At 56.2% G+C, this 11,267-nt stretch overlaps 1 protein-coding gene across 1 annotated transcript in view; it reads left to right on the forward strand.

Annotated features, from left to right (window-relative positions):
* The window catches only part of CMTR1 (cap methyltransferase 1), a 53,584-nt gene extending 43,361 nt beyond the window's left edge, over positions 1-10,223 (forward strand). The window contains exons 14-24 of the mRNA XM_019985954.2: positions 94-150; positions 920-977; positions 1,426-1,494; positions 2,459-2,590; positions 3,502-3,624; positions 4,310-4,401; positions 5,231-5,299; positions 6,604-6,651; positions 7,488-7,600; positions 8,139-8,247; positions 8,869-10,223. Coding sequence (XP_019841513.1) covers positions 94-150; positions 920-977; positions 1,426-1,494; positions 2,459-2,590; positions 3,502-3,624; positions 4,310-4,401; positions 5,231-5,299; positions 6,604-6,651; positions 7,488-7,600; positions 8,139-8,247; positions 8,869-9,001 — 1,003 coding nt within the window. The 3' untranslated portion in view covers positions 9,002-10,223. The remainder of the gene's footprint in view (positions 1-93; positions 151-919; positions 978-1,425; positions 1,495-2,458; positions 2,591-3,501; positions 3,625-4,309; positions 4,402-5,230; positions 5,300-6,603; positions 6,652-7,487; positions 7,601-8,138; positions 8,248-8,868) is intronic.
* The last annotated feature ends 1,044 nt before the right edge of the window (positions 10,224-11,267 follow it).

Here is an 11,267-nt window from a genome sequence, read left to right on the forward strand (position 1 = left end):
CCACTGCTCTCTCAACTTCTCTGTCCTGATGACCATAAGCTGTCTTTTTTGGTAATCCTTCTGAGATAAAATCCTTTTCTTTTTTAATTCCAGCCACTGTAGTCTGCAGATCAAAGCTCTGGCCAAAATCCGTGCCTTTGTCCAAGACACGTGAGTGTTGCCCTTTCCAGAATCCACCTGTTTCAACGGAAGACCTTTATGTTTTGTTCCCCACCCCCCAACCCCAAACCGAGCTCTTCACTTCATTTCTACGAACATTTAAAAATACCTACTTTTTTAATCTCATACTTTACCGTATCCTGTGAAGGATGCCAGAGAAGCATATGGCATGAACCTCGGCCTCAAAGGCTTTACTTTGTCTTTGGACAGATAAGAGTAACCCAGGCAAAGGATACGGGAAAAATTGTTACCAGTGCATCAGAGAATGTAGGGGGGCAGGTGTAGAAGATCTGATGTTCAGGGGACATAAAGAGTCATCAGGCTAGGAGAGGGAGGCCTGGTCAAGGAAAACCTCTGGTAGGGGGTGAGCAGGAGCTCGTCCAGCTTTCTCGGGCATGGCGACGTCCACGGGATGGACTTAATGTGGCCTGTGTCAGGGAAGGAACCAGTGTGTTCTGATGGGTACTTGGAAGAAGGGTGTTTGGGGACCCTGCCATCCAGGGTGGTCAGGAGGGTGGCTCCTCCCTTCCCTTTGTGGTTGAACAAGGAGATCATCTCGTTTCCCGTGCCCCTGTGCGCTCATCTCCCGGAGGCAGAGCTGTGTGAGTGTTACAAGCAGCTTGGGTAATGGCGGCTTGGCCTCATGTGCGCATGCACACGTTCCCTCACGCGACTCCCTCTCCCTGGGGTTCTGATGGGCGTGCAGGAGATACACTCCTTGTTCAGAGGTTTCAGTCATTTACTGGCTTCATTTTCCCAGGACCCTGATCGAGCCTCGGCAGGCAGAGATCCGGAAAGAGTGCCTCCGGCTCTGGGGGGTGAGTGTCCCCCAACCCAGTTCTGCTCCAGGGCAGGGACGCTTTCGAGAAGACTGGGACCGACTCCCAGCCTGGCTGGCCCCCACAGCACTCAAGAGTTGGACGTCTCAGCACTGTTGGGAGTTACTTCCTTGGCTCTTTCACTCAAGTTTAGCCCCACAGACTGGTCACCAAGGACAAGGGTGGTGGGTAAACAGGCCTGTTTCCTGCTGGTGGTCCTGGGTAGCAGTATTGACCGCAGAGAGCCCCGAGAAAGGTAAATGGCTCTGAAGGAGTGTTACCACAAGGCCTGAAAGGGAGCAGTGACTGAATTGGCCACCTCAGCCCCCCTTTCCAGCTTCCTTGGGTGCCATTTCTTCTTGCCCAGTCTGAGTCTGTGTGTAGGCTCACACACAACCCTGATCAAAAGTGTGCTTGAAAACTGAAGTTCTTTGCTCTCTCGTTTCAGATCCCGGACCAGGCTCGAGTTGCTCCTTCTTCCACAGACCCAAAATCTAAGTTCTTCGAGCTCATCCAGGTAAGCTTGCTGTCTGGTGAAAAGAAAGAGTTAGAGAGGCCTGGTAAGAGGTGGTATCACTGAGACCCCCAGGTGCCTGGCCTCCAGGGGGCTTGTGCAGGTACCACGTGGGCTTCAGGAGTGGGCTGAGACCTCCTACAGGCGGGACTTTTGGTGAGAGTGTTGAGTTCCCCCAGAGCCCACCAGGCTACCTGAAGATTCTTGGCCTGAGATGTGTTGTGATCGGCATTCCTGCTGCCCCAAGGGTGGTGCTGGCTCTTACTCCCCAGCAAGTTTAGGGTGCCATGTGCCTGCAGGGGAGGCATGAAGTGTGAGGTGGTCTTAGGCCAGGAGCTGGTCAGAGGGGCAGGAGGGGCTGCCAGGAGAGCTCCATAATGGAGTGGCCCAGACCTAAGCTCTGTTTCTGGTGAGTGGTCTCTGGAATTCTGCCCTCTGTTTTCCTGCCACCTGAATTCTAGCTTTTCCCTGGGCTTCATTAAATCTGGCCCAAATCTTGAGCTGTTGTGCAAGTCAGGGACTGGAGAATGAGGTTCAAGATGGCCTCAAAAAAACAGCATGTGTAAATTTTTCTGAAACAGGTGGAGAGATCACCTAACTGCTTTCAAATCAACTGCTTGCAAGTCTTTGCTTTCAATTTTATTGAAGGGGAGGCTTTTATATTCGGGTGACATTTCCTTATAGCTCTGGTAAATCGATCTGTACTCAGGGACTCGGTGTTCTTTCCTTTTCCAGCCTCTTCTAATAGGTCCTAAAGGAACACTCCAAGTAGATGGAATTAGATCCCAGTTTGTTCCTGGTTAGGTAGAACAGGGGGCATGTTTCAGAGAGCAAGTGCTCCCTGTCCCCACCCGCCCCCTGCCCCCCAGCCTGCCCTAACCCTCTGCCCCCAATCCCCCAGGCGCCCGTACTGAGCGCCTGTCCCTTCCCCCAACCCAGCCATGTTTTCTCTGACCCGGGGCTGCAGGGCACTGAGATTGACATCTTCAGCTACAAGCCCACGCCGCTTACTGCCAAGACCCTGGAGAAGATCCGCCCAGTGCTCGACTACCGCTGCATGGTGTCTGGCAGCGAGCAGAAGTTCCTCATCGGCCTGGGGGTAAGTCTGCAGCTGGTTCCCTCCCCGGATTGGGTGGTGGAACCGTGCTGTCTGTGGGAATCTGGACAGCCGCCTGCCACACTTGGCGTGCGTTTGTTTGGCACTGAGGAGCTGGCGCTTTGACCCCAGGGAAGGTATTTCTTGAAACTTCCCTTCCTTTCCTCCTCTGAGTTACCCATGTGTCGTTCATTCTTGCACTTACTCGTGTGTTTGCTTGTTCACTTTGGTGCATTGCCGCCGGGAGCACTGCCTCCTCCTGGTGGCGTGGTGCCTCCTGGGCTAGGAGGACGGTCAGCAGGCTCGGCGGCTCCAGCCCTGGCAGCCGTGTCTTTGCAGCACTGCCCCGACCCCTGCCACCCCTGTCTCGCAGACACCACCTGTCCTTACTCTGGTGCCTTTGGAATCTAACATGAGGTGAGGGAAAGCCTCGGCAGTTCTGTATCTGAACTGGGTAGAGTCCTCACCGCTCTCCCCCCAACTCTGACTGGTCTTCCTGTGTAGTTTTCTCTCTTCCTCACTTCCTTTCTCTGTGTCCTCTCACATTTTATCTTTTTCTCTCTTCACTGTCTCTCTCTGCTCTGCTCTCTGGATCCTTCACTAAACCCTCCTCACACATACACCAAGCTGGATCTTGCCTGAGGGCCTCTGATCTTGGACTCAGGCCTCCTGAATGGTGCCTGAGCCTGTTCCCTGCGGCGGGACCAAGTCAGAGCACTCCTCTTCCGCCGAGGCAGCGGAGGACAACACTGTCCTCCTCGCGTAGGAAGTATCACCAGCTCCTTTCTCCAGACCTCTTCTGGCATTTCCAGCCCCATCAGCTTGGAGCCACCAACTGAAAGCCTTTTTGAGAACTGGCCTCTCACCGCTCAGTCCCTGTTCTGCCTGACGTAACCCTTTCTGTTTGCCCGTAGAAGTCTCAGATCTACACGTGGGATGGCCGCCAGTCAGACCGCTGGGTCAAGCTGGACCTGAAGACGGAGCTGCCGCGGGATACTCTGCTCTCTGTGGAGATTGTCCACGAGCTGAAAGGGGAGGTCAGAGGTGGTTCTGCTCGCGTGTTGTGGCTCTGCCATCTAGGGAACTGAGGCACAGCTGGGCTTGGCCCTTCACTGCCTCCCGCCACACACACCCCAAGTTAACTGGGTTACACTCTGTGTGGTTGTTGGCAGGGCCCAGGGCCCAACGAAGGCTTTGTAAGTATTCCTCTTCCAATAGTTGCTTTAAGCCACAGTATGTTCAGGTAGGAAGGCTCACAGTCTCCTTCTGTGCAGGAAATCTTGATCATCTCTGGGTAGCAAAGGCCCTAGTCAACCTGCTGTGTAGTTTTTAGATATTGTTACTGACCAAGGATTCCTTGGGAAAGAAGCAAGTTGTTATTTCCCTTGAGCTTTGGGTATTACCACTACACACATAACTTTCAGAACAGTCAGTGGGAACAGAGGGCCAGAGTGGGAAGCCAGCTCCTCCCAGAGCACCATGGCGGCAGTCTCACCGGGTCTGAGCTTTAAGGGGGCTGGTCCAGGACCTCAGATCTCTTGTCTGCTCAGAAGCCTGGGCCAGTCTGTGGCCAAGCATCAACTGGGAGGGAGGTGAGAGAAATGTGTTTAGAGCACCTCCCTTCCCCCAGCTCTAGGTAGAACGGAGGCCAGCAGGCCACATTGGGTGGAGTGGGCCCCAGGCCAGTGCCTGGCAGGGTGGGCAGTGTCCTTGTCCTTCTAGGGGAAGGCCCAGCGGAAGATAAGTGCGATCCACATCCTCGATGTCCTCGTGCTGAACGGCAGCGACGTGCGGGAGCAGCACTTCAACCAACGGTCTGACAGGGGCCCTGGGGGACAGAGGGGGAGGTGGGCCAGGGCGGCGCTATGGCAGCGGCCTCTGTGGCTTGGCTCCTCACTCAGGTCTTCTCTGCTTAAGAACATCCTTAGTTTCCCTCTTCTAATGGTAGCTGGTTCCAAGGGCAGGGTGAGAAGTTGATGTTGGCACTTTCATTCACCAGGGCTCACCCTTGATTTCATAAATACCAGTGCACTCCACTTTGCTGCTGTTTAGATCAGGAGAGATGTTTGCTTTAAGGCTGAGCAAGAGGGTGACCTTATGGGGAGAGGGAGGGTCTTCTCCCCTGAAGAATGTGTTTTGTGCTTGGTGGCCCCACCTAAGTCAGTTCACCTGGGTCCCCAGTTCCCACTTTCATTCATGGACGGATGCTAATCAGTTGTTTAAAGGGAGTTACAGAACACCCTTAAACTGCCATGCCGCTGACATCACTCCTAAGTTGGCTCATCTGAGTGGGTGCACTGTGGATCAGTGGTTTGGGGTGAAAGCGCAGACATTTACAATAAAGATGATACTTGAAGTTCTGCTGGAGGTGACTGAGCACAGCCAAAGTTACACTTGAGGAAAACCAACCAAGATGTAGTAAAATTAGAGGTCAGAATCCAGAGAGGGGGAGCGGGCCTCCCTGAAGACGTTGGTGGAGAAGGGCAGGAGGGGGCGTCCAGGGGCACGCGGGTGCCGCCTCTTAGAGCAGCTTTGCTGCAGATTCAGGAGTGTCCTCCCACTGGTGCCATGAAGATGCTCTGGGGGCAGGGGTCCAGGTAGAGGTACCCTTACTTGCCTCTGAGAGACTCTGTTGGATTGTAGGATTCAGCTTGCTGAGAAATTTGTGAAAGCTGTTTCCAAGCCCAGTCGGCCTGACATGAATCCCATCAGGTGAGCCTATCACCTCTCCCCCCATATCCTCCTCCCCCGTTGCTTCTTTCTGGTTAGTACCTGCCCCCCTGCCCTGTGAGGTGGGAGAGGGCTCAGTGGAGGCCAGGCCAGGCCAGCGTTAGAGGTCAGACCACCCTGATGAGTGATGTGCTTGGGGGTCCTGGAGAGGTGCCTGCTTGCCCTGGAGTATCTCCCTGTCCCGCCTGTCACAGCAGGCCAACCTCCAGCAGAGAGAGTCATTGCTTGGGGTTCAGGTGTCCTCATTTCAGATACACGTGCTTCTGAGGGCGCTGATGCACCTGTGAACCACACATCCATGCTTGGGTATCATTAGCATATCAATCCTGGCCTTTTCATTTTTTTCAGGTAAGAAGAGGGTGGTGAGGGAATGGGAGTTTTTGAATGTGATAAAGAGAAGGGTGGTTTGAGGTAATGGGATCCTTGGTGCATGGGAAGAAGGCCACGGATTGTTGCCATGTGAGGTGATATGAAAGGTGCAGACCTTGTGGGAGGCAAGGAGGATAAGAACAGTCAGCAGATAGACGGAGAACAGACTTTTCCAGTCTGGGCTGAGGTCTGATGTTATTATCTTTGGGGTTTCGTGTGTCTACAGACTGAAAAAATAATTTTCATTATTCTTTTTAATACAAATTTACTTAGAATTAAATCCAGTAGTAAGAATGCACTTTATAGAAATCTTCTGAAAGTCTAAAAAAGCAATTTCCTCTCATGCTTTAAAATGTCCTGTCTGCCAGGTCCTGAGAAGCCGCTTCAGGGACCCTGTCTGTGTTGTGTGGGGTCTGGTTGCTCAGTCTCTGGGCACCTTACCCAGTAATGGCTCCAGAGGTGTGCTCAACGGCCCTCAGGGCTGGGGGGCTGGGTAAAGGGTCTCCTCACCTGTGATGGAATTAGGCCTGTTAGGACGATTTGGAAGTAACTCTGCTACCCGAAGGCCTAAAGTCCATGCAGACAGACCTGGACAAGAGCCTGACCCTTAGTGTCCTGGCCTCTAGTGCTGGGGACGTGGGGCTGGAACACTGACAGGGACATCGCTTCCAGACCTTCCTCTCCCTCCCTCTCGCCCTCCTCAGCCATGGCTCTGCTCCCCAGTTGCCCTGGGCCAGGCTCAGGGTGCTTGGCAGCTGTGAACCCTAGGGCTTGTCTGTGGAGGCAATGCCAGGCTGCGGTCCTTGTTCTTGGTGGTCTGGGTGGTGCAGGGCCTGCAGGAGCAGCCTCCTGCCTCCTCCTGCTGCCCAGACAGGTGCCCCGGGAAGCCCTCGTCATCTCTGCACCTCTCTCCACAGGGTGAAGGAGGTGTACCGGCTGGAGGAGATGGAGAAGATTTTTGTTAGGTGCGTGGCTCAGCCAGGGAGCTCAGGATTTGGGAGGAGTTGGGGTGGGGTGCGTGGCAGCGTCCAGGACTCCTCCTCTGCTTTTCTGTAGAGATGAGTTGGGGGCGCGGTGCCGAGTGGCCCCACGGCTCCTCTAACTCCCCCTCCTTTGTCTGCATGGCTGCCTGGCAGCCAGAGGCCCCTGGCTGAGCTGATTCAGCACCGTCAGGAGGGGGGTAGGGCGGGTGCGAGTCAGGCAGAAATACGGGCTCATTGATGCTGTAACAGTTACGAGTGTCCCCACGAGAGGCAGAGTGCAAGCTGCCTCAGCACTGTAAATCCAAGCCCCTGGTGCCGAGAGGGGTTGAGCCTGGGGTTTGGAGGGGCTAGGTGCCTCCTCGTGCTCTCAGCCGTTGTGCGGGGGGCTTGGATCTGGGGGTCTCTTCCTGGGTGTGCCCACCGGGCCACTGGAGCCAGACCTGGTCTCACTGCTCCCAAATTAACTCTTTAGTGGCTACGCTGACACCATGGCTGGTGAGCCGAAGGCCCCGTGGCACTTGGGGTTTCACATCTCACCCCAGCTGGTGTCACCCTGACACCCCGCAAACAGCAGCAACATAGCAGAGGCATGTGCCATTCCCCTGCCTCCCCTGCTCAGTTGGGAGTTCAGAGGCTGAGTTCTAAACCCAGCACCCCACTGTGTGACCTGGAGCAACTCATGTCTCTGCCTCAGTCTCTTTTATGTTGAGCCGAGATTCAAGTATTGGGTTGGCTGGTTTTGACATTAGTCAGAGATTAACATCAGGACTGACTCTCTCACACACTTCCTGTTTGCACGCCTGCTTGGGAAAATCAAGGCTAGAAATGAAGATCATTAAGGGCTCCAGTGGCACACCGAAGCTCAGCTACACAGGGCGGGACGACCGGCACTTCGTGCCCACCGGCCTCTACATCGTCAGGACGGTGAATGGTGGGTGATGAGCCCCTCCCTGACCCCCTCCCTCAGCCAGGGCGACTGGCCCACACCTCGCCTGGGCCGGAGCTCAGGGCTTCCTACTGAGGTGGGCAGAGCCAGGTGTATTGAGGGGGACTGCCTTCCCTGAGCTCGTGCGTCTTTGGTGGTCCTGGGGGTTGGGCTGGGGCTGGAGAGTGGGGCCCAACTTGTACATATGGTGTCCTTATGGCAGGAGAAGGGCCTTCCTCACGGGCAGTGGCAGATCCAGAAAGACAGACTGGCCATTTATATCTCCTGTTGAGTCTTCTTCCCTCTGGCTAACAGAATCCTGTCCCCTCTGCCAGCCCTGGTGGGAGGTGGGGCTGCTGAGTAGTCGTCGTCTTCGGCGTCCTCCAGGAGCCGCTCTGGGCTGATGATGAGGGCTGTGTCCTCCCAGGCTGTTCTCTGCTGCTGTCTGGGGGAGAGGGCATGGAGGAGCCAGGGAGGAAGGCTGACTCATCCCTCAAGGGTCTTGTGTGTCCTTTCTGAGCCTTTGTCCCCTTCCTCCCATCAGAGCCATGGACGATGGGATTCAGCAAAAGCTTCAAGAGGAAGTTCTTCTATAACAAGAAAACCAAGAACTCTACCTTTGACCTCCCTGCAGATGCCATTGCTCCATTTCAGTAAGTAGGCCTCCTCCAGGCCTGCCCCCTCAGCAGCCCCAGGAACTCCTACCAGGATGCCAGCTCTTGGGGCACACCTGCGCCCTGAGACTCACTGCTGCCCAGGCAGGGGCCTCCCCCGTGGGTGGGATGGTGGTCTCTGCAGGGTGTGTCTGGGACTGGGCGGTGAGCCCAGGGAGAGGCGGGTGATGTCAGGACTGGCTGTGAAGGTTGGGTGGGCATCCTGAGTGTGAAGGGCCGACCCTGGCACAGGCACGTGGCAAGGCCCACAGCCTTGCTCTCAGACCCAGTGTCTGTTTGCCAGACTCTTGGTCATAGGTTTCAACAGCAGCAGTAGCTCTAATGCACCTGTAATTAGTGTCACCACACTAATACTGTTCAGTTAGAGCAGCAGAGACAGATAAGCCCCGAGTATCAGTAATGGGAGGATCCAGTAGGATGCCGTTAGCAGTAGAAGCTATGTGTTGTTGGAAAAGCGGGCTCCGGAAGGCGGGAGGAGCGGGGTTACTGGGTATGTTTTGGCTGCCAGACGGAATCGTTCCCGTCACAGGTGTCAGGTTGGTGGGGGTCTCTTGGTCCTGTTCCCCTGGGTGCAGCCCCTGACCTCCTGTCTCCCCCCAGCATCTGCTACTATGGCCGGCTCTTCTGGGAGTGGGGGGATGGCATCCGTGTGCACGAATCCCAGAAGCCCCAGGACCCAGACAAGCTGTCCAAGGAGGACGTCCTCTCCTTCATCCAGACGCACAGCGCCTGAGGGCCTGGGGCGCGCCCACCCTGCCCAGCGCCCTGTCGTTCGGAGCCTGGCCTTGAGGGCGGTGGCCCCTCCTGCTCCTCTGAAGAGCTCAGTTGGAGCCTTTAGAGGACACATGTTCCTTCTGTGGGACACTCTGAACTTTCCTCCCTGGAGCACTGCCTGGGAACTGTCTCCCCTGCCAGGACAGGACTCCGTCAGCTCCTGCAGCAGGTCAAGGTCAGGGCCCAGGGCACCTGGGGCCAGCGGGGGACGTGTCAGGGGCAGCAGGGCTCAGCTGTTCTCTTGTAGCACACACTCACTTTTCTGAGTTCTGTGCATTGTCCGAGGGCGCCTGTGCCCCTGCCTTGCCCAGCTTTTTATTGGGCAAACTCCGAGAGGGGAGGCCCACTGTTGTGAGCTGGCTGGAGCAGCTGCTATATAAATCAAAGTTTTGTTTTCTTGAACTTGTTCTGTTTTGATGCCAAGTTGGAGAAGACTGCCTCCTCCCCTGCCCTGCCCTGGTCTTCCCAGCCCACACCTCTGACCATCCTGCAGGCCGGGAAGGGAAGCATGTGGACCCCGTCTGATACTACATAGGATGCAGGTGGCATGTCTGGGAGTGGGTGTGACTGCTTCCTGGGGTTGTGGAGTCTGTCTGTGCCCCAGCCCTCTCAGTGTAAACCCTGGGCAGCTCTAGAAGGGGAGGAAGCAGTCTTGAAGAGCTGCGTTTTCTGTGGCCAGCAGTGGCGGCCCCCTGTAACAGGGTCCTCCAGGGCTGGGTGGCACCCAGTCCTCTGGTGATCATGGCACTCCTGGTTGCCCCAGACACCTTGCCACCCTCCCCGCTCCTTTGTTTTCTTCCCCAACAGGAGGCACAGTTGCTTTTGTTTGTCCTTATGTGGTCACTCCACGTCCTCTATATCTTGGCGGGCGGAGGGGGAAGCTGGGCAGTAGCTTTGGGTGGGGGAGGGAACCTGTGGTGGTTTTTAATGGGAAATACCTCTCGGAGATGCTCACAGGGGCTCCCTAGGGCCCCATCCGTGTACTAAACTGGTTTCCATGGAGATAGAGGGCACGGAGGCTTCCCATGAGGTTGGAATCGACTCCACCTCAGGGGTCTCCAGCCCGCATCCAGCCCCTCCCCCCAGGTTGTCAGCAGCACCGCTGAGATGCTGTATTTCCACCCAATTCTGGGTATCCGTGTGTCTTGCAGAACCTTGGATCATTAAAGACATATTTTTAACGCCTGTGTGGTTCTGTGCTGGGGCTGCTGTGTGTCCTCTGTGCTTTGTGGTCTGGGGCTGGGAGCTGAAGGGGAGGAAGCTCGCCTCAGTGAAGTGGGGAGAAGGGGCTGGTTTAATCAGCGCCGTGTCCGAGCTCAGGGCTCCCAGGGCTGCTGCTTGCTGCCCAAGAGGGGCCCAAGGAAGAGTCAGAAAATGCTGTGGCTCCTGTGAGAAGCAGGGGTTGGAGAATGAGAGACCCCGCAGCCCAGGAGGCCCCTCCCCCTCATGTGAATCACTCAGCTACTCCCAGTGGCACCGTGACAACCCGGGATCAGTCTGTGCGACTAAAATAACAGAGGCGTCAGACCAATTAGTGCCACTAGATGGGGAGGGAGCCATGGCTCTGCATCTGCACTGGAGGCCGCGGGTGCCTTTCCCTCTCTGCTGTAGGCGCATTCTCCGTCCTGTCACCCAGCAGGTCCTCCCCTAGAGCCTTCTGCCTACACACTGCTTGGGTGGGTCCTTCACGTTCCACGGCCTGAGCACCCAGGCAGTGCCTTTCCCGGCTTTTCTGACTTAACTGGTGTGATCTCGGCTCCCAAGCCCCTGCATCCTTCTGCTTGCCCTGCTTGGCCTTGCTCCAGCCTCCGGCGCCTATGCTGGAGAGGCTGTGAGCAGGGGCGGGGTGGTCTGCGTTTGCCCCTCCTGCAAACTCTGCCAGGTTTCCTGGCCACTCACCCTGAGCCTGTCTGGTCGTGACTGTGGCCCTGGCTGCCCACTGGCTCTGCCACACCTCACCAGGCCTGCTGCCTCTTGAAGATACTGGATTAACTCTGCCCTCCAGTGGGACCACCACACAAGCACGAGTCCCCAGGCTGCACTTTTTCTGCTGTGATCACAGGCAGGCGCCAACTGGGGTGCCAGACCGTGTCTGGAGGGCACAGGGACAAGTGGTGCCAGGTCGGCCTCAGCCCAGCAGCCCAAGCTCTCGATGTGGCTCCCACTGAGGTTCTGCCTGAGCAGGTGCTTTGTCACCGCCTTATTCCCCACCTGGGTTGGGGGCT

This window comes from Bos indicus, chromosome 23 (genome assembly GCF_029378745.1).
Source record: "Bos indicus isolate NIAB-ARS_2022 breed Sahiwal x Tharparkar chromosome 23, NIAB-ARS_B.indTharparkar_mat_pri_1.0, whole genome shotgun sequence".
In the NCBI taxonomy this organism is placed as follows: domain Eukaryota; kingdom Metazoa; phylum Chordata; class Mammalia; order Artiodactyla; family Bovidae; genus Bos; species Bos indicus.